The sequence below is a fragment of the Panthera pardus genome, unplaced genomic scaffold, assembly GCF_024362965.1.
Source record: "Panthera pardus isolate Hobbes unplaced genomic scaffold, ASM2436296v1 HiC_scaffold_15, whole genome shotgun sequence".
Lineage (NCBI taxonomy): Eukaryota > Metazoa > Chordata > Mammalia > Carnivora > Felidae > Panthera > Panthera pardus.
The window spans coordinates 15850572-15876520 of record NW_026526710.1 but is presented as its reverse complement, the minus strand read 5'-3'; the positions used below and the strand labels follow the sequence as shown (position 1 = coordinate 15876520).

The 25949-nt window shown below is 51.2% G+C and overlaps 1 protein-coding gene and 1 long non-coding RNA gene across 7 annotated transcripts; one reads left to right on the top strand and one right to left on the bottom strand.

Moving 5' to 3' along the window:
* On the top strand, positions 1-8032 carry LOC128777022 (uncharacterized). The gene is made up of 2 exons (XR_008422166.1): positions 1-48; positions 7450-8032. It is a non-coding gene; the product is annotated as an uncharacterized LOC128777022 (long non-coding RNA).
* Positions 7749-25949, bottom strand: PATZ1 (POZ/BTB and AT hook containing zinc finger 1). 6 transcript variants are annotated; one of them, XM_019426734.2, is made up of 5 exons: positions 24673-25949; positions 23217-23280; positions 16664-16835; positions 10720-10857; positions 7749-9245 (listed from the first exon to the last, which is right to left on the bottom strand). In XM_019426734.2, the coding sequence occupies exons 1-5, from the start codon at positions 25941-25943 to the stop codon at positions 8827-8829; spliced, it is 2064 nt and encodes a 687-aa protein (XP_019282279.1). In that variant the 5' UTR covers positions 25944-25949; the 3' UTR covers positions 7749-8826. The 6 variants fall into 6 exon arrangements, with proteins under 6 accessions (XP_019282279.1, XP_019282281.1, XP_019282282.1 ...); XM_019426736.2 differs by having other exon boundaries at positions 7749-9242; XM_019426739.2 differs by having other exon boundaries at positions 9089-9245; positions 10720-10792.

Genomic DNA, 25949 nt, shown 5'->3' with positions numbered 1-25949 from the left:
GAAAGGTTCTGCACAAGAGAGGCAGTGTTTGAATGTTGCCTCACAGAGGTAGGTGGCAACCAGCAGCCAGTTAGCCTTTAAGAGTAGCAGTCAACCAAAAGAGAGACCACCTCTTACCCAAGGCTCTCAGGTAGGAAGACCTAGACCTCCCTAGCCCTGTCCCCAGCCCTCTCACAAAGAAGAGCCAGCAGGAAAGTGGAGAACAGGCTGTGTCCCCTCCCCTCCCCTCAAACCACCAGAGCCATGGCCAGGTCTAGCGTCCCTGGGAGGGGCAGGGCAGAAGCTTTGAAGGGGAACTTGAGATGGACATTTCAAAAATGAATATTTTTATTTGTGTACACATTTAAAATTAATCTTGAAGACCAGAGGGAGACTATTCTAATTCCTAAAAGTAGCTGAGAATCCGTGGCATCCATCATTAAGCTACCCAGTGAAAAAAAGGGGTTTGACATGGCGTCACTGAGGGCAGCCATTGAAAAAGATCAAAAACCTTTAAGTTTATACAGGATATGACACCCAGAAAAACCAGTGGCAATTGCATTTCCTTCCAGCCTTTTTCCCATGTATCTTTTTAACATTGTTCAGATCTTACCAGCTAGGCAAGTTTGTTTTTCCGTAACCTGTTGTTTTCTCATCACTACTTAATACAAACATTTCCCCCCAAGGTCTTAAACATTTTTTGTAATCATCATTTTCAAGTGGCTGTATACTAACCAGCCACTTAGGCTGCTTCCACAATTTATATACATCTTTGTGCATTAAGCTGTTGAGGGTTACCTTGCTAGATATCTCACAATGAGTAGACTTATTGGTTTAAAAGATAGAAACGTTTTTAGACTCTTGATAAATTCTAATAATTTTCCAGAAAAGTTCTTCTAGTGGCATAGGAAAATAAGAGTGAGCCTTGGAAGATCTTCTGGTTCTAAATCTCAGGCTTTTATTTATTTACTTATTTATTTTATTTATTTATTTTTTAAATTTCTGTGCTGGTCTTCTTGTGAAATGGAGACAAGTGCATGTGTCATGATCACAAGAATCAGAACCATGACCTCAGTAAACAGCAGTGGTGCTTGTTATAATGAGAGAAGATTTGCAGAATTCCTAGGAAATTGTCTTTGTTCAGTCACCCACACTGGCCCCCACATTGGAGGACAGTCTGCCCTCACCAGTTCTTCTTCTCAATCTGATGGCTGGCAGACTTTTCTCAGCAGCTCCTACACAGTCTGAAATGACCCTTTTTTCCCTCAGTGACATGAAGGGGTTTGTCGCTTTGATTGTCAGCTCCTATCTGGGCTTCAAGGGCAAATTTCCCCATGTCCTGCTTTCTCTGAGCTCCTTGCTCCTCCCACACCCATTCTACATCTTCAAGTCCTAAGGGTACCTCAAGGTCCTACTCTAACACTATCTTTTCAGACCTGGCTGGCACTTCATCCTTCTCCAAATCATCAGAGCATTTATTTCCCTTCACCTCTCACATTACATTCTCTCTTATGGTACAGACATCCATTTATGTGTATGTCCCATATCCTACTCTGTATTCGTAAGCTCCTTGAGAATGGGAATCGAGTCTTTCTTAGTACACAGAATATCTGTTCCATGAATTAGTGGTTGCTCAGTGCCAAGTACTATTCTAGGTATTGAGAATACAGAAATGAATTATCTTTGCATGAATACCATTTGCAAAGAAACCTGGTCTCATATGGGGAGATCAATTCATAAAAACGTGACGCAGAAGTAGAAATATGTGCAGAACAGAGAGATGGCACAGAGGGAAGCACAGTGATGGAGCCCTGGGCTCCACAGTCAGGCAGTTCAGGACCCCAGTCGGCTCCGCCAACTTCACAGCTGTGTGACATTGGTGGTTACCTTTTCTCTCTGGGTCTCAGTGAGAATAAATTAGTACCTACCCCACAGGGTTGTCAATACACATAAGGCCTCTAGTGTGGTGTGTGGCACATGGTAGTGACGTAATAAATGAAAACTGGGGTGCCTGGGTGGCTCAGTTGGTTAAGCGTCCAACTTCAGCTCAGGTCATGATCTCACAGTTCATGAGTTCAAACCCTGCACTGGGCTTTCGGTTGTTGGCACAGAGCCTGCTTCCAATCCTCTGTCTCCCTCTCTCTCTGCCCTTCCCCTGCTCTCTCTCTCTCTCTCACACACACACAAAAAGAAAAAGAAGAAAGAAAGCTATCTCCCTTCTGGAGGGGGAGGGAAAGCTGTGCAGACGAGGGGCCATCTGAGCTGAGCTTTTGAATAAAAATTCCTCAGGTAGGCAAGAGATAAGGACTTTACAGGCAGAGGAAACTACATGAATAAGCAAATAGTTTATCAGGATCCAAAAGCCCTGCCACTCATGGAGTTTGTGCTCCTTAACATGGACACCAAAGCAGTCAACAGGCTCAAGGCATGGATTTTGACTCAGAAGAGGAGAAAATCAGGAGCGAATGCCCTTGCAGGAGGGAGAGAGATGTCAATAATCACGCAGTTTCCTTTTCAGTGTTGCTGCAGGCTTTGACCTCTGCCTGGTATGGACAGGCCACCAGATAGGGCACCAGATTTGGGGAGGGCAACAGACTTTCCCTGAAGCAGAAATAAAATTTGCCTGTTGTGCCAATCCATAGTGATACAAAAAAGCTTTATTCAGAAGCACCTACCTCCACACTGCCTTGTCCTCCAAGGAAACTTGTTTTGTTAGGAAGAATTCTTCTCTTAGATAAATATTTAGCATTTCCTTTCACAGCAGTTTAGCAAGAGCTGCAGATCCAAACATTAATTGCTCTACCCTCCTCCTCTCCACCCCCGTGAGAACTGCTTCACAGGGCATGAAGGCACCCTCCACTCTTAGAGAGGTACAGAGGAGGGTCAGAGGTAGCCATAGGGAGGGCGGGGATCTGGCTGTGTAAGGACTAGAATTCTGGAGGCCCTGCTGCCAGGTACTCAGTGGCTAGGGATGATTATGTAAATTAGAGGAAGTCCCACCAGCCCACTTTCTCCAGGGCCCAGGATAGATTTTAGAGATGCTGCTGATAACATTAGGGTCAGTTTCAGGGTAACTTTAGGGTGAGTGCTGACTATTGTCACTCAAATGTAAGGGAGGGCATGACTGTGGAATTTCCTCTTGCAAGGGGCCCTCAAGAGAACTGGGAAATTCTGAATTCGCTGCCCAAGCTGGCAGCCATGACTTCATCCCTGGTGCTTCAGAGTCCAGACCTTTCAGAAAAGCCAGAAAGCAGATAGATAAGCCCTCAGAAGAACTGGGGCAGATGGTAATGGGATTCATTCACCACTTCCTCCAACTCCTTCCTTTTGCCAGCTCCCTGCCCACTCTCTTCCCTTTTTCCTTCCCCTCCTACTTCTACCCCCAAAAAGCAGACCTAAAGGAAAACAAAAGGACCAGGAAACAGGACAGGTGACCCCGGCAGACAGTTCTTGTTCTGAGCACATTAGGCCCTTCTTTGCGTGGGCTCTGAAGTTCTCGGAATGACCTTGGTTTGGCAATGTGGCATTGCACTCTGCATGGATCGATGGATTGATCCGAAGACCAAGAAATCACAAGCTCTGCGGGTCAGATAAGCTTAACTCACACAAACAAGGAGCCCGTGGTGGGCTGGGACCCCAGTCTGGGTGAAATCCAAGATTTGAAACCAGGGGAGGACCTGGAGAAACAGGCTTGGGCAGTGGTCAGCAAACTCTAGCCTCAGGGAAAGTCCAGCCTGCCACCTGTTTTTGTACAGCTTGTGAGTTATGAATGGTTTGTACCTTTTTTAATGTTTGGAGACAAATCAAAAGCAGCAGAATATTTTGTAACATGTAAAGATTGTATGAAATTCAAATTTCAGTGTTCATCAGTGAAGTTCTGTTGGAGCCCAGCCATGACCATCCATTTATGTACTGTCTGTGCCTGGCTGCTCTTACACAATGGCAGAGTTGAGTAGCTGTGACAGAAACCATATGGCCCACAAAGATGAAAATGTTTACCCTCTGGCTCTTTACAGAAAAAGTTTGCCTGCGTTCATTATTTTGAGAGCGTAGCCTGGAGAAGGAGATAGTGCAGGTAAACTAAAAGGGAGCTTTGTGTTTCCTAATGTGCTCATAATGGATCAGTCCATGTAATCCTCGCAGCAGCCTCGTGAACAGGAACTGTTTGCTATCCTTGTTTTCCACACGAGGAAGAGGAGACACACCTGCCAGAAGTCACCCAGTTAGAAAGTGGTGGCGCTGGGCTCTGCACCCAGCTGGCTATCCCCAGAGACCACTGTGAACCAGGGCACCGTGGTGAAGACCCAGGAGGGTGAGATTCAGATGCCCAGAGCCGCGGAGGGAGAGCCTCCCAGGTGGAGGGTGTTCCATGGGTGAAGGCCCGGGGCTGGCGATGAATGGTGCACACTGAAAATGTAAGGAGCAGAGTGGGGAGTTCCAGTTGGATGGGAGAGCTGGGGTCAAGCCATGACACTTCCGGTGCAGGGTAGTCGTGAAGAAACAGTCTGGGCCTACGTTCAGGTTCTCAGTGTACCTCTTAAAGCTGTGTGTTTGGGGCAAGTTGCTTAACTGTAAAAATAGTGTCTACCTCTTTGGGCAGCTGTAAGGACAGACTGAAGCAATGTGTGTGAGGTGTTTAGAAGGGCACCTGACACTCAGTAAACACAACATGTGCTGTTATTATTAAGGTTATTGTTGTCAGAAACTGGATGTGTTGAAGGTTGGCATAAACAAAGGCCTGATACATGAAAAATGAAAGCACAAGTGGGACTTGTGCTTGGGGCATATCAAGTAAAAAATGTGGGATAGGAGCCAGGGAAATACATACGAGGCAAGTTGCTGTGGAGAGTTAGTTTTGGGGATCCCCCCAAGGCTCTAGAGGGACAAAGGAACAGAGAGAGTCAGGAAGGGCTTAAAGTTCACTGTCACCCATCAGGAGCCTGGCTTTGTGCCCAGCACCTGGTATACATTATTAATCCTCACTACAACCCTCCCAAGTCAGTCCTGACACCCCCCATTTTACAGATAAGGAAGGCAAGGCTTGGAGAATTGCCAGAATTATAAGTGTCTCAGAAAGTATGTCCTAAGACTAGCCATAGCCCAAATGCAACAGGCCTCCAGGTCCTACTTTTGGCTATCAGTAGACAGATTTCTCAGTAGCCCTATGTACCAGAGGTTCCTTGGTGCCACAGGGCTTCCCTCACCTATGCCAGCGGCAGAGATGGGTGATCACTGCTGTGGGGAAGTGAGGCCAAGTCTTTGCCCAGGCCATCAGGCAGTGGCTGGACAGGCTTCTGGTGCAGCAGCTCTGCCTGGAACAAGTGACTTGGGAGTGGGGTGCAAGTCACCTGAGAGGGTTACCTAAGCATGAAGAGTGCTTACCCAATAGGGTCTCTGGGCACTCTTTCCAGCACTAACCGTGGCTTCCTCCGTGGCTTTTTTGTGCTGCACTGTGCAAGCCCTTGTCCCGGGGCCCTGGCAGAGTAAGGGCCTGCTCTGTGCTGAGCACGGTAGTGGACATTTACATGTGTGTAAAGGCACTGTCGCTGGAGCTTGGGAATGAAAGTTCTGGAGTCAGAGGTCAGAACTGAGTTTGTATGCTGGCTCTGACACTATGTGACCTGGGGCAGGGGTGGGTGGGATGCCTCTACCTCTCTGAGCCTGTTTGCTGGCCTGCAGGAGGAGGATGGTAATGGAACCAACTTTACAGGTTGTGCTGAGAATTAAGCACAGAAAATGTTAGCTCATGATGGTCTCCCCTACTCTTCATGCCTGTTTATCTGATGAGGAAATTGAGGCTCAAAGATTGCCCAGGGTTGACAGCAAGCAGATGGTGGATCTGTACAGCCAAAGCTCAGGGTTTTTTTTGTTTTTTTTTTTTTTAATGTTTATTCATTTATTTTTGAGAAAGAGAAAAAGTAGGGGAGGGACAGAGAGAAAGGGAGAGAATCCCAAGCACGTGGGGCTCGAACTCAAGAACCGTTGAGATCATGACCTGAGCCTAAATCAAGAGTCAGATGCCCAACCAACTGAGCCACCCAGGCGCCCCCAAAGCTCAGGCTCTTTACCCTTAACCATGGCAAAGTAATTCCACCTTTACGCACCCATGTTCTGCACAGCTTTCCTCCCTCTGGCCTGAAGGGCACAGGTGTACAGAGGAGATGCAGAGGTTGGGAGGCAGGCAAGGGTACCTCCTCTTGCTGCTCAGGCCTCCAGGTGAGTAGTGCTTTGGAAGAAGCAGCCTGCTTGCTTTGTCGTTCCCCTCCTGCCATGCACAGATACTGCTTCCTAACTGTGGTCCCTCCCTGTCCATGGACATGTAGGGGTTTTGCAGTGGGGGTGGGGGGTTTGGGGGAACAGGGCCAATGATGTCCTCAGCTCAGGCCAGATTCTCTGCCTTGACACCTGGAGGGTGCCACCAGCTGGCAGATCTTGTGGTCACAAGGCCACATGAACAGGGCCTCAGCATTTCAAAGTTGCCCTTTCCTCTGATACTGACACCAAATGGCCCAAGCCTCCATCCCACACACTCCACAGAACCCAGCAACTTACCCAAGATTTCATGTAGATGGCTTAGAGGTTTTTTAAAAAATCCAGCTCAGAGCTTTTGCCTTTAAACCAGAGCATCGTAATTAATATTAATGTGGGTCTAAATAATTTTGTGCTTTGTTTATTCCTCCTGGTCTATGTTTATTTTTCTCTCCTTTATCATTTTTTTTCTACTTGTTTGGAGGTTAAATGCTGTTTCTTTTAGTTTAGGGGTTTCCCTCTTTCTCGAGGTTTCTCAAGATGCCCAGGCTGATTTAAATCTGCCATACCCTCTCACTAAAATTCTTGCTCCCATTAATTCTTCACTCTGCTCACTTCTTGTCTCTTGTTTGCTGTTGTCTTTCCCCCTTCTTTTTTTTTAAATTAATTTATTTATTTTGTGAGAGAGAACACAAACAGGGGAGGGTCAGAGAGAGAGAGAGAGACAGAGAGAGAGAGAATTCCAAGCAGGCTCCACACTGTCAGCACAGAGCCCGATGTGGGGCTCGAACCCACAAATTGCGAGATCATGACCTGAGCCAAAACCAAGAGTCCATGCTTAACTGACTGAGCCACCCCGGTGCCCCTCCCCCTTGTCTTGATACATTCACCACAAAGGGTGCAACAACCTTTTACCTAACCCTGTAGGTAACATAGGGTTGGGGGGTGTTTCATGTTGCTGAACTTCTTAGAGCCCTTTGGCCATGAGAACCCTCTCCCTGCCCATGTCCCTTCTTAGGTCCTAGCTAGTCATTATATTGGGTCCCCTTTAACTCCAGGTCTTCTCTCCCAGAGCTCCACCCCCAGGCCCTCACCATCCTGGACCAACCTACCTACCCTCCCACTGTTACTATCCCTACCTTGCCCAGTTTTTCTCCCTGGACGTCTTGTTACCTGAACTCATGGTTAGCTCTGCTTATTTGTTAACTGTCTCTTTCCCAGTAAGTTCCACAAGGGTGTCCTGCTCACCACCATGCCCCCAGGGTCTGAGGCTGGGCCTGGCACACAGCAGTACAGACAACAAGGAGTGAGTATCTGTTGAACAAATGGGTGAATGCCGGCAGCAGAGCCCTCAGTGGGAACATCCACCTATCAATCCCAGTGCAGCTGCAGCTGGTGCAATGAGGAGGCAGAGAGGTCTCCTGAGATCCCACCTCTCCCCCAGGTGCCCACCCTTTGCATCCCAAAGACCCCCACCCCCACCCTTAGCTGAAAAACTGGACTCAGGGGAGCAGGCAGAGTAACGTACTAACGTTTTTAATACAGTCTGATCAGATCAATTCACAGCACCAGGTCACCCTGGGCCTGCTCACACGTGACACAGCCGAGGTACACAACAATGTCCCCACCTGCCAGCTCTCCTGCCTTCCTGGCTACCAACAACACTGAAACCCGCTACTTCCCTGACCAGACTGGCATTTTTAAAATTTTGCATAAAACTATTTCTTCCATAGACTTCAAACAATCAACTAGCCAAGTTAATTATGGTACATCTAAACAAAGTTTAATACTAACCCTAACGTGTGACTGCGGTTTACAAAGAGCTCTGTATCACCTGGGATAGCTTTCAGTAGCAATTCACTACAACTGGTCCTAAAAAATAACAATAATAATAATAATTAGAGAATTAAAACCCAACAGCAAGTTGAATGGTTAAAATCACATAAGAACTGGAATTTGGGGTGGGGGTGTCCTCAATAGCCCAGCTTGTCCTAGTAGCGAAATGCTAGCCTCTAGGTAGGGCTCAGAAAGGTCTGAGGCCCTCCAAGTCAAGGGTCAAGCTCAGGGGCTCTCAGAGGGCACTCACCCCATGGTCCATGGGATGCTGTAGGCTTCCAGCTTTCTTGAAAATAGTTGGGCATCAGCACTGTGTAAGTGGGTGGAGACCCTGATGTGGTTTCTCTTAAGGGATATGAGAAGGGGGAGGGGACCCAAATCACTGAGTTCCCTGAATGCCGTCACGTGTGGGTTTGGGATTGGGATCACTAAGAATTGAGCACCAGGAATTCCAGCTTCCACCCATTAGAGAAACCGGGACTGGTGTGGCCTTGGAGGCCTATGTAGTGTTTTCTGCCCTTGTCCCATACCAGGTCTTGCAGATATTTCTGCAGAGTATCAGATGAGAATCTATTTCTAAAGACCACTGAAGGGATGGGTGGTGGAGAGGGAGAGGGTGGGGTGACAGGGTGGGGGGAAGGGGGAGTTAAAAATGAATAAAAATCTCTCAGCTACAGAACCCAAAGACATTACTTCCCTCCGCATTCACAGCATTTCTCAGCGGTCCCCGGTGGCCATTTCCGTGGGGACACAGCATCTGCCTCACTTCCCCTCAGGCCCCATGGGCTGCTGGTCAACCTCGGGATCTACTAAAGATGATGCAAACGCTGACTGAACAATCTGAAACCCAAAGGACTCGAGGAGAGACATGTTCTGCTGGGGAGAAAAAGGTGAGCCGAGGGCAGGGCCCAGGTCCCCCAGGGGGCCCCCAAGCGCCCGGACATGCACCTTCTGGATGTGTTTGTTCAAGTAGGACTTGGAGCGGAAGAAGCTCCCGCATTCAGGGCAGGGGTACTTCTTCTCTCCGTCAGACTCCATTTTGTTTTTGGGGACTGCCATGTCGCAGGAGAAGGAGCCATTGGTGCTCTGTTTCTCAGGCGTCTTCAGGTCACTGGCGTCCGAGAGGTCACCGTAGGAGTCAGAGCTCTCAATCGGATCCTGATGTGAGCATTTCTGGCCTTCTAGGAGAAAACAAAACACACAGGAGAGATGAGGCCAGGCTTTGGAGATGCCCCCTCCTGGAGGGGTCGGGAAAGGCCAGCTCATAGGCCTGTGGAAGGCAGCGGATGGCCAGCCACTGCCCTGGCAGAACCCACGGAGGTTCAGCTGGTCAGTCTGGGAGCCTTGTGTGCCTATGGGCGTGAGACAGCAGGGCCCTGGGGCTGCCAGCCTCCCTCGCCGCGGACTCTTCATGCAGGTGCACGTGTATCGCTCACCACCATCTCAGCCTGCTTCAAGGAAGAGGGTACGGAGAAGGGGCCTCCACTGCTTCCACCCAGAACAACTCAAAGACCCCCAGTTCCTAGGCACTTTGCTGGCTGCCCCTGGGGGTAAGATGGCTGTTCTGATGATGCTGAACAGGTATATCAATGGCCTCACCTCCACACCAGACTAGCTGCACCCTAGCAAGGCAGAACCAAAGCCGTGAGGTCCTCAACCCGGCAGACCCCACTGATGGCTGAGACAGAAGCCAATCCTTTTCCCAATGCTGCAAACACAAGCCCTGCCCTTATTGCCTTCCTTCTGCCAAAACCCATCCAGGGCCCAGCGGCCAAAGCATAGAGATTAAAAAGTAACTTTGAACAACTCGGTCAGCTGACTGTCCCCACACAGGGCTCAGGACAAGCTGGGCCTCAAGACAATCCTCATTGCTCTGCCTTGTCCTGCCCACACTGCAGTCCACCAATCAGAAGCTTCCTGCCTGGGTTCAGAGAGCCATGCCGGGAAGGGAGGTCTGTGATGGGAGCGTGGAGCATGCCATCTCTGCCATCTCTGCCGTCTGCCAAGCCCCTGGCATCATCCCCAAGGCAACAACTAGAAATACCACAGAACAACCTGAATCAACACGTGAAGGTGGGCCCTAGGGAGCTCTCTGCAGACCAACTCCAAGTCAGAGGCAGTCACATATCTCATTTATCGCCATGCATTTCACAAACGCAGCCAGAGGCCCGCCAGAAAGGGCCACTCACAGCAACCAGTCACCCCTATCAAGGAGGAAGCCAGCCCTTGGCTCCCCCTTGCCCACAGGGTCAAAGAAAAAGAAAGCATTCAGCCGCAGCTCCACACCATCCTTAAAGGGCCACAGGCAATGGACAGGCCCAGAGTGACTCATCATGCAGGACTTGCTTCCAGCCTTGGGCCCGGGGCATCCCTGCAGGGCTCCAGACAGTGGGGGCTGGCCAGGAGCAAGGGAGGAAGGCTGGGGAAGAGGAGGCGGGGGCTGGATCTTGGCAGTGCCCTAAAAGCCTCACTCACTGCCCTGGAGTGAGATACCCACTTGTGACTTTTGTCCTGGAGGCCACTGCCACTCAGATCTCAGAGCCTCCTTGAGGCGGCCAGCAAGCCGGCAGCCTTCCCGCCTCCCCACGCCCGGCCCAGCGCCCCCACAACACAGTCTGCGCAGAGAAGCAAAGTGCAGAGCAAGGGGTCGCTTGCCTTTGTTGCCATAGGTCCTGGCGCAGTGGAACGCTGCTCCCCCATTCGGGATGGGCTCCTGGTGCCTGGAGACCTGGGGAAGGGGAACACCGTGGTGGGTTTTAACATGGACCTTTAAGTAGGAGGCAGAGGAGAAACCTAAACAAGACAAAAGGAGATGAGATCCCGCGGCCAGCACAGAGGTACCTCTCTGCTTCCCCCACGCCTCTCCTCTGGCCGCTTTGGCTAGCATTCCCAGGTCAGCTGCACCTAGAAGGGGCCCCCTTGTTGGTTCAAAAACGGTTGCAACCACAGGAGCCACCTGGCTCAGGACGGGTGGCACTGTCCTCGAATCGGCTTCTCTGCAGAGCCCACTCTGCAAGGCTGAGGTGTAGGACCCAGGCTGGCTGCCTGGAGGGATGGCCTGAGATCCTGCTCCTGCCAGGGCCAGAGGCCAAATGCCCCTCGGCTTGCTTGGTGCCTCAGTAATAAGCGGTTGGAGAAGATGTCCCACAGCCCCAGGTCAGCTGCAGAGACCCTGGCTAGAAATGTAGTCAGAAAAGCAATGAGGCTCAATGGCAGCCACAGGACTCCAGCCAGCAGAACGCCTGCTTAACACTTGTAAAGGCAAACTGCACAACAAACCAGATGGAGGCAAGATGAAATCCCAAAGGAATGCCTCCAGGAGTCCCCTTCCTTCTATCTAGCAGGACATGTTCTATTTTGCTAACTTTCTCACTTTCCAAATAACTGGATTTAGTAATTCTTCAGACCTTCTGAGGAACAACAAAAATAGCAAGTTACATTAAAGAGGCTCAGTCAGCTCTTATTCATGGTCATCTTTTTGGTTTGGGTTTGGAGCATCCATCAGGTTCACTTAAGGAAGAAAAAAAGATAATCTTTGCTTTCATTTTGGAGGAGGGGCAATCCAGCCATCTTGAAAACTGCAGCAGCCCAACCCAGATGTTCTGGTCAGTTCGAGCCATACGATAGCTCACGCTGGGAAGTGTAGATCTTGGGCCAACTTCCACACCAGCCACAAGTCTGAGGACATGAAACCAGGTGGGCCAGTCAAAGGAAATTGACTTGGGTTTTGCAGGAAGTTGTGTCATCAAACTCCACAGTGGTCAAGGATCAGGACGTGCTTTCAGCAGGAACCGAAGCATTTTAGCATAAGGTCCACCTGGTGTCTAGTGCCCTTTAATCTACTCCAGATCTGGTTGACACATTCTCAAGTGCTTTTATTCCCCTTTAAAATTACAGTTATAGGATAACAGTGGGATCCACTCTGAACATGTCAGAGGCTGCAGGGTACTGTGTAATGTCTGCACAAGTCTGATTTGGCATGGCCTTTCAAATGCTGCTGGAACAGTTTATTAGGTTCACTTTTAGCAAGTGATAATGGTGTGCCAGGGCCCAGCACGTTGCATGCTTTATTCTATAGAATTCCACCAGTCACCCTATGAGCTGGGAATTATGAATATACCTATTTCATAGATGAAAAAACAAGAGGGTTGGTAAGGTTAAGTGACTTGTGGTCACATGTACAGCTACTAGATGGCAGAGCCTGGACTCCAACCCCAGGACCATGTGCTACCGTGTGGTACTTAACCACTGAGAAGACTCTTTAGTAGGCCCTGGCCGCAGAAACATCCCTTGGATTTCGGTGGTAGGTTTCATTTATCACCATTTGCCCTTATGTATTTCCGCCATATTGGTGGGTTAGAATGGAAGCAGCCAGTAGACAGGAGCTGACCTGTGAAAATCTTTAACACACACTCCCCTGACAGTAGCAGTTGGTGGTTTCGGAGGAAAGGGGCACTGAGTGACTTTTCCTTTCTTTCCTGATACAGCTACTCTATAGACCCCTGGTCCAGTTTCTGGAGTCCTGCCCTGCCTAGTAGAGCCAAGTTATCCTGTGCTGTGACCAAGTAGTCTGCCTGGGGCCAACCACGGGGGACAGACTGGCTTAAGAGGGTCCCATATAAACATTCTTATGAGGGAGGCTGCAGTCAGGAATGAGTAGACAAGGCTAACAGGAAAGAGGACCTTAGCCCTGCCCCCTGGGATTGGTACTGTGGCCCCTGGCAACCAGCATAAGATATCAGGCCTTTCCAAGAACATCACAACTCCATTTTAGAAGGGATTTGTTTCGTTTTCGATTTTTAATTCCCGTGGAGCCTCGGAAGTGGTGTGAAGCCCTCTCCATGGTATAGCAGAGCAGGTCCACTGAGATTAAAGGGGACGGGAAAGGAGGAAAGGAGCACTGGGAATTATTATATTTACTCCTTGTGGAAAGAACTACACCAGGGGAACACAGCAAATGCTCAATGAAAATCTGCTGTGTTTTCCTGAAAAACAGTCTGAGAAACACATGGCTAGGTCCTCTTAACTTTACCCCAGCTGCAGACTGTACTATCTATAGCAAAACCACATGGCAGGGTAGTAGGAGTGGATCCACAGCTGCCATTTAAAGCCCAGAATTTAAACACAGAGCAACTCAGCAGCCAAGTGTTGGGATAAAACGGAAGCTGAGTTTCGGAGAACACATCTTTGAAGCCAGAAACGTTTACTGGGAATTCAGAACTCACCTGCCCATTCACCACTGATTAACCAAGAACCAGAGAGGCAGTTTGATCCAGGCACCAGAATGATGTCAAGACAGTGAGCACACACACATGTGACTTCACTACAACCAACAAGCTAGCCTCCCCCGCACTCCAGAGATGAAGAGTTCACAGCCAAAGACTGCTGCTCCTCCACGGCATTTTCTTGCTTGGTGCGCTGCAATTTGCACTTCAGAAGCAATCTCCTTTCACAAATTCCACTTACACAGAGGGGTCAGGGACTGCTTTCTTCTTGTCCAAACCCTGCTGGGACCATGCCCAACAGAGCTGTGCTGGAGGGAGGCACTAAGTAGGTTTGTATCAGCTCAGTCCAGGAGAATGGCAGGCTGGCTGTGTCCATTACTGGCACCGGTGACAACTTGCGTGCTCATCTCTGACTGGGGAGAAGGCTTCCTCCCCTTTAAGCAATGATGTTGGAGTTCAAATGCTGTCTCTGTCAAAGGCAGGTTTCCAATAAGCTATCCCTCTTTCTCATACCAGTACGTGTGCATATATACAAAGACCTTGCTACAGAAACTTTTTAAAAGGAAGAAAATCATGGTGAATCTACCAGGTCCTTCTCTCCTTCCCACTATCCAGCTCAACTCATTTCCTCAATTTGAAAATGAAGAAACAAGCTTTTTCTAGCATCAAAACTCCTTCCACTGCAAATAATCTTCCTCTACAGATGGTATGACCCACATCCTGGTATGTCTCTAGGACAAAGACAATGTCATCTATCTCAAATGTGGGGCTAGAGCAGCCAGGTTGCCTGCCTCCCTTCTTTCTCATTCTTCATGGGCAAGAGTCATTTGTGTGGCAAAGACCGGAGGATCTATAGGTAGTTAAGTTGACTGCCTGAGATTGAAGGGTGTCAGAGGGTACCTGATCCAACCTCGACCATCTGACCATCTGGCTGACATCAGCCTTTGCTTGAACCCTTGTGGACATAAGCACATTCATTTATTTGTGCTCCTCTTCCTATATCACAGCCTTGGTGGTGGGCAGGGAGAAGAATGACCCAGAGTTTTCTGCATTCTGATTCCAGGTCTCGATGTCTTTGGTATCCTTATCCTCTTCCTGGACAAACTACATTCCTCTTCCTTTTTCTTTTTATTTCCTCAGGAGTCGTCTCCTTCTATTTCTGCCAATGAATGAGTCTTGAGATAGAATCCCGCTCCTTTACTTCTTATAAAGACCAAAATTGTTTTCTCTTCCTCCTGTATGCGTAGGAGGGTGGGACCAGAGTCCTCTTCGTCTTGTTGGAGGGATGGGGCTTCCCATTCTGACTCTGAGACCCAGAGCTATGATCCAGATCTAGTCTTGGCTTTTCTGAGCAAAGGTGGGCTCTGCTTTGACTCTTCCAGCTCCCCCAGTCCAGTCACGTGGTCTGTGGCTGCTGCCCAAGTCCTGATGTACGCCAGTTGTTGGCTTTTCCACATCAGCTGTCTCCTAACTGGGTCGACTTTCCCTGCTGTTCCCTGCTGCTCTCAGCTCTTCTTTCCTCCTGAGCTGGGCCCCCAGGGGCCATGGCCCTGGGTCTCCCGTTCAGTTCTTGCCCGACTCGGCAATCTGAGCTAGGCTCTGAGTTTCACCATTAACATCCTTCTCTGCTCTCACTGTTTTCCAGCCTCTGGTCTCTGACCTCAGTTCTCAGATGGAGAACCTCAGGCTTGAAAACTTGACCAAACGCCTGCTGACGGCATGTTGCAGGTTTAGTTATTTGTAAGGAGCCGGTCGGGGGACAGGGGAATTCTGTCAGAAAGCCAGGTTAGGATGAAGCAAGATAAGAAACCAGCTTTTTCTAGAGCTGGGGCAGCCACAGTTAAGATGGTCAGCCACAGCCTGATAACTCCCTGCACGCACAACCCCATTGCCCACCCCCCAGGGGAAGCTCCTGCCAGAAAGGGTTCAACTGACGTGTCAGAAAGTAGGACAGACGCTTAAGCAACTTTTATTTCCACCTCCCCACTTTCACAGCAGATTTCCTGGTGGTACAAACATCTATATCCAGTGGCCTTCAAGGCAAACCCCAGGTGTGCAATCCCAGGGAGGGACCCAGCTCCAGGGCACCAAGAACACCCAGCTACTCAGCAGTCTCCCTCCACCAACGACCTCAGGGCATATGGAGATAGCAGAAGCACCCGAAGATTCCAGCCAAGGACTGCAGGGGTGCCTGGTCCAAACCAGAGTGTCAGTGAGCTGTGTCTTTCCTAACACTGTTACAAAGCGCAAGGATGGGACCTCCCAAGGATGCAGGTCCTTGTGGGGAGTTCAGAGATCTTTCACCTACCTTGTCTCCTGGGATCATCACAACAACCCTACAAGGTAGGCAAGGCAGGGTGTTCTTAACCCCATTTAAGTGATGAAAAAACAGGCTCAGAAAGGGGAAGGGAGAGCTCAAAGTCACAGAGTAGGGCAAGGTAGGAGGGGCGTGGACTAAACCCTCAGTCCAACTCCAGTTCAGTACTCAATCCACTAAGCCATACCCAAGACTTCCAGAGGCATTGGGACAAGAGAGTCCCAGGAGAAAGGACTTCCCAGCAAGGTCCCCACCTGGCCAAAGCAAGCACACCGTGCAGAAGCATCTTCATGCCCACCACAGACGGCTGCCCCAACCTTCGGCACAGATACGGCGCAAGCCTCCTCCACTGACACTGTGCTTGCATGACACAAATCTTAGCCCTCCAACCACCAACAAGCCCTGGCAGAAGCTCAGGGGCAGGCCAGACTTCATCCAACACAACACTGGGGCCACAGAACCAGACTCCACCTAGGCCCACCTCGGCCTCAAGCACACTGTCCTGCTCAGAGCACCGTCTATGTTCCTGTCTCATCCAGGCCACAGTCACCTGGGTTTGGGCTCTTTCCTGACCATTTGTGTTAGAAACTTTCTGCCCCTTGTCCATCTCCAGACTCAACCTCCTTCCTTGGTTGCTGAATTTCACATGCCAGTGAAATCAGCCAGTCAAAGCTCTCAAGCAGGACCCTCTTTTTCCCCCACTTCTTGGGGCTTAATGACTCTCCCACCAACCTCAGTAGTTCAGTGGTGTCTACGAAATGTATCCATCCTGCCATCTGCCCAGCACATGTGTTATGAGCCCAGACTTGGAAACAGTACTCTCTCCTTCCGTTCCCACTTGCTGATCTCCTGGGAACTCCTATCCCAAGCACCCCAAGTCTGGGAAGGAAGAGGTGGCAAATAGCCGCCTGGGCAACGAAGGTGTTTATCGTTCAGTGGGAAGGGAGGGCCGGCCGTGCAAGGAGTGGAGTCTGAGGCAAGGTGATCAGGACACCCCTGGCCTCCCACACAAGCTCAGGCCCATCCCCTGGAAATGAGGAAACAGCAGGGAGATTACCTCGATTACAAATACTGCAGAAGTTGCTGGGCCCCTCACTGTGCTTCTTCAGGTGGTCTGCCATGTACGCTGCCCGCAAGTACTTCCCACACACCTGACAAGGCACCTTGTCTTCATGACAAGCCAGGTGGGAGCGCAGACGGTCTCGAGTGGCAAAAGAAGCATTGCAGGTCTGAGGGCAGAAAGGAAAACGAGATGAGGTGAAAACTAGCATCACATTCCTGACTTCCCACCAAGCACACCAGGAAACAAAAACTGTTTCTGGCCAACACATAGACTCCCTGTAATAAAGAGAGCTTTACATGTGGCTCATGCTTTCTCCCCAGAATGGCAAGTAAGCTGCTCTTATTTTCCATGATGCCTCCTCATGAGACACCTGAGTTGGAATTATTGGTTCCAGATGGCTACCACAACATGTCCAGAGCCTGGTACATTAAGTTCCACACTCCTTTACAGAATAAAGAAAGATGAGGCATTTGTTCATTCTTAAACATGAAGAACTGACTTTAGTTGCACTGACTATAAGTGAATTTACAGCAGTAAACTGGCATGTGAACAGACCAGTCTTCCTGTTCTCCATCCTGAGTTTTCTCTACTTGCTTTATGCAAAGAATTCAATTTATCCACTTTATTCAAACATGACATTAGTCTTGGCCATGGGGAAATGGAAAGGAAAGGCAGGACAAAGCACAGAGATTACTCCTTATAATACTCTTGCGGGCTTGTATTGAGAAAGCAGCCCATAAAATGATAGTCGATTCTGCTAACGTGAGAATTGAGCAGAGAGAAGGAAGGCTGCATGATTCAGAAGCATTTGTGGGACATGAAGCTGGGGAAAAGCTGGTAATGACAAGAATGATACCACCCCACATTGATAGAGCATGCATTCTGTGCCAGGCAGGCACCACGATTAGCCTTTCGAAGACACTGATCTCCTGCAATCCAGCCTTACAGCAGCCCTCCAAAGCAGGCCATGTTATCACCCTCCAAGGGAGGATGGCCATAGAAAGCTGTGATGTGAGCACCAACTCCTAGCAAGAACCTGAGCGGATGACCCAGAAGCTGATGGTCAGCACCAGCATCCTGGGAGGCAGCCCCAGGTCCCCAGGCATTTCCTGTACCCGAGGGTCTGACTCAGTCTCAGTCCCTGACCTCCCCCCACCAAGAGCCCTTCCTCATATGGGGCTCACCCAGTTACCCCAGCCTTGGAGGTCACAGAATGTCAGGGAAGTCCTTGGGAGAGTTATAGTCTGGTGACTTTCAAGCTGTTTTGGTTCCATGGAGATGTTTTAGAGGTTCATGTCAAGTCTGACTCCTTTTCTGTGTGTGTGTGTTTACTATTTTAGAACCCCAAGAGAAAGCAACATTCACCTTTAAGTGCATTACAGAGTGACAATTAACCCACTGAAGACCTGCCACCCCATTAACTCTCTAGAGTGGAGCTGCTCCTGCCGTCTCTGTTTAACAGAAGCATAGCCTGAGATCCCGAGACCTCAAGGTAAATGTCTGAACCCCATCACCTCAGGTACAAACGTTTATCTCCTTACTGTGTAATCAAAGGAAGACACCAATGTATTCGATATCGTGGAGGCTAAAGACACCTCTGTTCCTACTCCCGTCCCAAATGTCTGTGCACATCAGGACAGGCCTTACCATTCTCGGTCATTAGCTTTTTTTTTTTTTTTTTTTTTTTCGGTCATTAGCTTTTAAGTAAATGTTAACACATTTGAACAGAACACCATATGCTAATGAGATACCACCTGTAACTGTTTTATGCCTTGAGTTTATTCATTTGACAAATGAGGAAGCTGAGTGTGGAGAGCGATTTGCCTGAAGCACAGGACTCTACTACTAGAGAAAACAGCAGTCAAAACACTGCCACTGCCAGGCCAGTCCCCTACCCGTCCTTTCTTCCCAGCTTCCCTGAGGTATCCCTCCCTTCCCCACTTTACAGCTGGCCAGACAGAGGTCCTGAGGGGATATAGGACTGCTGGAACAGGAACCAGCCCCTGAGCCTGTGCCCCTCCCATTTCCAGACTTGGCACCCATAGCTTCTGGAGAGTGAAAGGTACTGATATTTTCTAACGCAGTGTGTGGGGTGGCCAGGACTCCCCTGAAAGGGAGAGGTGACAGAATTTGTGCAGACAAACTCGAGCACTCAGGTGACTCAGGAAGCATGATGGGTGCTTGGTCTCAAGGCCACAAGTGGGCCCCACCTCAGGGACCTCATGATCCAATCGTAGGTGACAGTGGGGGGAACATTCCATCTTCCACCCAGCCCACCAGCCTATAAACCAGAAGGGGCTGCCAAAAACACCCCCAGGAGAGAGGGGTGCACCTGCCTTTTTATCTGGGGATAGAGCCAGCTTTGCCAACCAGTGACTTGAGGACCGGCTCCCCAGCAACGAGAGGCAGTGTGGTCTACGCCTCAGAACTCAAAGGAACCAAAGATGGACCAGGTGTAAGAAAGTGCGGTGAAAGACACATTCAGAATTCCATCTTCCGCGGTCCCTGGGAAAAGCGCCACTAGAGAGATGTGAAAGCGATGCCTTGTTTCTCTTGCCAACCTCCTTTCGGGGTCTGTCCTTTAAAGCATTGCTTGTCACACTGTGCTACCTAAAGATAATGGACAGCCAAACCTCAATTATCCACAAGTAGATTATCCATTTGAGGGATTAGCTAGGCAAAATTAAAATCCCAGACCAAGTAGATTTTCCCCGCCCCCCTCCTCCATTGATTATCTCTCAAGGAATGAAAGCTAACTTTGGCCTGAGCAAACATAATTAGGAATAGAAATCTGCTGCTGGGGGGGGGGGGGGAGGGGAGCACAAACACAACAAAAACTTTCACTGTATTACGAAGCCAAGCTGAAGTGATTGTTGGCTTCTCTGTGCCAGAATTGACCCTTCATGGCTCAAGTCTCCAAGGTTTTCGGGGGGAATTGTCAAAGTGTACAAGCCTGAGTCTAGGCCTGCCCGAAGTTCAGACAACACACAACATAAAGAGTCTGGGCACAGGACACAAAAGAGTGGCCAAAGGGGAGACAGATCCCAAAGAAAGGGACACCTAGAATCTCTATACTGGGGCCACTCAGGAGAAAGACATTTCCCATCCTAGAGACAGGGAGAAGACAGAGGGTCCCTGATGGGACAAGAGCGAGCCAGCATAGCATGCTCTGATCACCACTGATGTTTGGAATGGCCGCACCTTGCCCACGGCCCTGTGCATAGTCAGCCTATTGTTAGGAGCACACCTGCCAGGTCCTGGCCCAGCCACCCTGAGCTTGGGCCACCTCTGGTCATCACCACTCAACAGTGAGTCCTAGTCATGCTCCCTTCACTCCCCCGACAGTTTCTCCCCATCCCAGAATTCCTAAAGCTTTTCTTCCCAGAGGTTGAGCAGCTCAGGAATGGGGCCCAAATGGTATCAGGGACACTTAGTGCACATCCAACCTTTGGTGACCTTTGAAGTCTGGCAGCCTGGGGGTAGGGATGGAGGCATGGTCTTAAGCAGTCTTTTTTATAGCCCTGGAAAAGTCTAAGGGCAATAAATGGAGGCCTAGTGCCATTGTCCTCACTGGCCCCCTTCTTGGGGGTGCCAGCTCCCTTGTTCCCACTTCAATTCATTCCTTCTCTAATGAGCTATCCTCCAGCCCAAACCACCCCAACTTGCCCCTGAGAAGTGGGGCCACTGGAAGCAATGGGAGAGGTTTTGAGTTGCTCTGGTCTCTCAGCTTCAGGCCAAACTCCACATGGAGATAATGCCACAGCCCCACTGCACCATTAAGCCAGCAATGCCTGAGGCATCTGAGCCAGTTAAGAGAGATTTGTGTGTCACTGCCAAGCCTGAGGCTTCATGCCCCAACATTCAAATGGCCTTTTCACACAAGCTGTGGCATCAGTTTCTGTAACTGGCCCCTTTTGTCATCTATGGCATCAGGAGAGGTGGAGAGGTATACCCCGCGCCCAGCTCTTGCCCAGGGAACCAACTCCCAGAGAGCCCATCTCTTCACCTCTGACGCTTTCAGAATATACACGATGCAAAACAGATGCCCCTGCTGTTAAACAAAGTCCGGGCACAGCAGCTGGCCGGCCCAGAGCATGAAAGCCACCATGTCTTCACCTGCTGGGTCACCATGAGGGGCATTCTAGTTAAGGGGCTGGAGGTGGGGCCAGCGGGTCTGTAAGAGTGTGTGTTGGAGGGGCAGGGCAGGAGCGGGCTTGTACGTACACCAAGGGACAATGATGTCAGTGTTATGACAGAGACCAAGGACAAAACACACAAAGCCTCAAATGTTAGAATGAAAACTTTTATCATCACTCCTGTTATCCCCGCGGAGGCTGCGGGGGCTAAAGGGCACACCACTGGGATCTGAGGGGGGAGGTGTCTACATCTGCTTTCTCAGCCCCCAAAGCCATATACTGGGGTGACCCAATATAAAGCTACTGGTTAGTCTAGTTCCTGAGCAGACCTGCTAGTAAACCTCAAAAACACAAAAGTCTAACTCACTAGCCAGAAATGAAAGCAGGACCTGTGTGAGTGGGAAGGGAAGAGGGCAGCACGAGTTGACGCACTTGGAATTGGTCCATTCTCCTCTGGAGGGGGATTCACCCCTAGAGTAGGGGAGAGGGGCAGCCAAGCCCCATTCTAGAAACCCCACACCTTAGGGGAGGCCATTGTAGGGGAGGGGAAGCACCTAAACCAGTGACTTAGTTATTGGGAAAGCACCAGACTCTAAAATCACCCCAGCAAGGACAGGCAGGCACTCAGCAGTGCCATCTGTTAAAGGGGGAGAAAAAGGCAAGAGAACCCAGAAAGAAACCTGGAGGCTATGAGGGGGATCCAGAAAGGAGCTCCTTACTACCCCTGGGGTCCCTGAGCTGGGAAAGACTCCAAGTTACACAAGGAGGAGCTGGGCATCATGGGCAGGAATCATTGTGCTGGGCTCTCTGAAAAGCAGGGGTCTCAGAGCAACCGCCATTCCCGTTCCCCTCCAGAGAAAACCCTCTCTGGGGAGGCCGAGGCTAGCCTACAGGCCACTGAGTAAAGGCCCGGCTGCCCTCTGAGGCAGTCCAGCCCTGCCTCAGATATCCTGGCGGGGCTGGGCAGAAGAGAGTGCTGCTGGAGTGTGCTGGGCCCAGGTTTTCAAGGGCTGGGAATGATTTTTTTAGAGAAAGGGAAAAGGTGGTGTCAGGAACCGAATGGGACGACCTCCACAAAGCAGGCTGGGCAAAGTCCCATGATGGCAGGTCGCTAGGAAGAGATTCCAGGGGCGGCAGGCCGCTGCTGCTCCCAACCCACACCTGGAAAAAGGGCAGAGAGTGCAGGTTACCCCCCCAGGCCACCGGGCACGCCCCCACTGCCCTCTGGGCTCCTCCTACTCTGCCAGGCTGCTCAGCACACTACCTGGGAGAGTCAGAATGTGCTCCGTGATTAGAGAATCAGAGACAGAGAGAAGGCAGCGAGGCACAGACGGATCCCAGCATGCCCACCCTGCGTCCTTGTCCTTGGGGGAGGCTACCTGGCTGGCTGTGAACACCGACCACACCTGGCCCCTGGGGGCTCACTGCCCTACCTACAGTACGTCCATTCCTCCCTGCAGGTCCCCCTGAACCCTCCCCTCCCTCCTTGCCACCAACAGGATAAGAGAAACAGGTTATCCTACCAGAGGCTGTAAAACAAGCACCCACCACTCTGTCTCCCCCTCAGACGGCAGGAACTTGGCATAGGAGGGGAGATAGCCAAGAAGACACAGGCATTTTCCATCCACACAGGAATGCTCAGTGGCCAGGAGAGGAAATTCCATTTTCTGGTCACACAGGGCCCCCAGATATTGTTGAAGAAGACAAACCAAGGGTAAGAATCTTGCCCAGCCTTCCCTACCTACTGCTACACAAAGAGCTCACAAGGAGGAAACCACCCTCCTCTCTAAGTCCTCAGAAGCCCTAGCTGATGGCACATGTGGTTCAGAATGAGTTAAACAGGTGCCAGCACTCAGAGAATGAGACCATCCGCTCTCATCCTCCTTCGCTGTCATTCTTACTGCCACCCCTTGTGCCCTAAGCTCAGGGGACCCAGAAGGTCAGGGTGCCTGGCAGACAACGGGTAAGAGCTGTTAGCTGAATCACCAGGAGCTCCTTACAAACCCTGCCCTCTCCATGGTAGCCCCTGCAAACTGCTGGGAACCAGAAGCAGGCCCAATGGGGAGCCAGTGTCCCCAGGATGATACTTGCACAATGTGACCCACCATCCAAGGAGCTGGCAAATACCAGGAGAGGAAAGCCAAGCAAAAGAGCGAAGACAGAGGCAGGGTGGGAACCAGGACCCAGCAACCAGGAAGGAGGGGATATTAGCAGTTGAGGGGGGAGAGGGGGCCAGGGAGAAGAACAAAGGATGAAAGCAGATGGAGGGTGGGGAGGGACAGAGGGGGAGGTGTGCAAAGCGGTGGTGGTCAGTCAGCCGGCCCAGCATACACATCAGCTGGCTTGTGGCTGGGCTGTGAGAAACAGCAGCATTCTCTTTCAGCCCATCTCTGCCCTGGCCCGACCCCTACCTGACACTTGTGAGGCCGCTCAGAAGTGTGCACCTGCTTGATATGTCCATTCAAGTGATCAGGCCTGGAAAAGAGAACCAAGACGAGACTTTAAAACAAGACCTCAAAAGACAGGGCTACAAACTTGGCCAGACCCCCCCGCCCCCTGCACACACCCCATTGGAGAGGACTCTCTCTTCCCCATCCTAGCGTGACAAAGACAAAGTCACCACCCAGCTCCACAGGCCCAGGGCCTCTCTGCCCCGGTTTTCTCTAAAGGGGGAAGGGAAGTGAGTGTCTCTGACCTTGCCTACCCCCCCACACCCCCCCACCACCAGAAGCTCAAATGATTTCGAAGACCCGAGGACGTGGCTTTAGAATAGGACAAGGCTGCCTTACTGAGGCCTTTCTGGGAGGGGGTATGTGTGATTCATTGTCCAGACTAAAGCCCCTTAGAAACTCAGTATTCCCCTCCCCCAGCCTCTCCCACCAGGACAGCCAATGAATGCCACCCGGATGGAATTCAGTCCCCAGAGGCCAAGGGATAGAGCCTTAAGTCCCCAGCTGGGCTGGTAAACCAGATGCCCACTGGAGCAGGTGGGCAGGGGCTGCCTGACCGGTAAGACTGGTTTCTGGTTGGGGCCCCTCCAAGGGAGTTCTCCTTCTGTAGGTTCACACAGACACAAGTCCTAAGTATCCAGGCAAGTTAAAACCAGCCTTTTATTCTGAATATTCTCTTAAGATGAAAAACAAAATAGCCCTCTGCTCCCAGACAAGTCCTTAGTTTCCTATCAGGCTCACTAAAAAGTGAATCTAAAAGGACATCTTGACCCCTCCTCTCTGTCCTGAAAACATAAAGATGATCTGTGGGTTCAGTTAGGTTCTGGAGCTACCAGATCAGAGGAGATCAAAGATTTTGGTGCTAGGAGACTCTGGGTGCAGAACTCTGTGCCCCATGATCCCAGGAGGCTGAGAAGGGCGAAGCTTGAGTGTGCCCATCCAGGATCGCTAGTGCTCTGTTGGGGGAGGGATTTGGTGGCAGGGAGCATAAGAGTCCCAGATGCACTTGTTTCAGCCCCTCCCTGGGCAGCCATTCAAGCAGGGAAAGTCGGTGGAGGAAAAGCCTCCCGCCCCCAGAGGGGGCCCCACGCCTGGTGCCGGAAACACAAAGGGAGCCTGGGGAGAAGAATGGTGAGGCCCAGTGGCTGTGGCCAGAGGAATCCAGCCCCTTCCCACAAGGCCCAAAGGAAGACAGACAGTAGGGCACGCCTAGTGCCAGAGAACTTCCCTGAGGAAAGAGAAAGCAGCTCCCGACCACAAAACTAGGGCCATTAAAATACTCTCTGCGGTCTCCAAACCTGATGTGGCCCTAGAGGGTCAAGTGACTCCCACCAATCCCACACCCCCTGATCTTAGCAAGAAACTATCCCATGAGCCAGAAACAGGGCAGATCATGAGGAGGGACGCTATTCCTCACCTGGAGAAGCCTTTCCCACAGCTCTGGCAGATGTAGGGCTTGCCCACCGACCCATCGTGGGACCGCACATGGTAGGACATACGATCTTTTCTCTTGAACCGCAGCCCACACACTGGACAGGAATAGGGCTTCTCCCCAGAATGGGAAAGCTTGTGCCGATTGAGATGGTACACGTCTCGGAAGATCTTGCCGCAGATCTCACATGCCACCTGCTTCCTGGTCCGGCTCCTCTTTCGGGGGCCATCGGGGTCCTCAGAGATGGGTAGCCCATTCTCACCCAGCCTCGGAGGAGGAAGGTCGATATAGCCCAGCTGGAGGCTGGTGACACCATGCTGGGCCTCATGCTGCCGGAGCCGGTTGGCATCAGTGAACACCTTCCCACACAGGCCACATGGAAGGATGCCTGCCTCCCTCAGGCCCCCTGGAGACCCAAACATTGAGTCCAGCAAGTTGGCCTTCCTTGGGCGGCCCCGGCCTCGCTTGCCAGTCAGGGGAGGGGCACTGGATGCCACATTGGGGAATGGGGAAGTCAGCAGTTGGGGGGACAGGGGTCCAGCCACCATGGGCAAGCGGTCCACCCCAGGTAACACAGGCAGAGAGGCTTGGCTGGCAATGGCTGCACCAGCAGCCCGGGCTGCCTCCTCCTCGGGCTGCATGCTACCTGCGATGCCATTGCTGTTGGCTGCCAAGGCTGCCCCATTGGTCATGTCCAAAGGGAAGCCCAAGTCCGAGGTCCCAGGGGGCCGAAAGAGCATGATGTCTGCCCGGGCAGGGGGCACCAGGATCTGCACATTAGACTGTTTGATGACTTCCTGGCAGATCTCAATGACCGACCTCATCAGTAGGAACTTGGCAGCCGTCATGAGCTCGGGGAAGCTCTCCAGGCGAACCACGATGCGGGAAGTGTAGGCGAAGTCCAGGATGTCCCCAAACACCTTGGAGCTGATGGTGTGCATCTCCAGCTCCCGGCTGCCCCCAGCCCCGCCGCCTGGAGCCGCCGCTGCGCCCCCCACGTCAGCGGGACCCCCGTCTGCAGCTCCGCCGTCGCCCAACTGGGCGCTGAACACCGACTCAAAGTACTCGCTGCAGGCGGCCAGCACGGCGCGGTGCGCTGGGAAGCTCTCGTCGCCCACCCGCAGGAGCACGTCGCAGAAGCGCCCGCCGTTTTTGCGCTGCTGGTTGAGGTTGTGCAGCATCTCCGTGCTGTGCCTGCTCACCTGGTAGGTGTAGCAGCCCGATGGGCCGCAGGAAGCATCGTTCACCCGCTCCATGGCCGC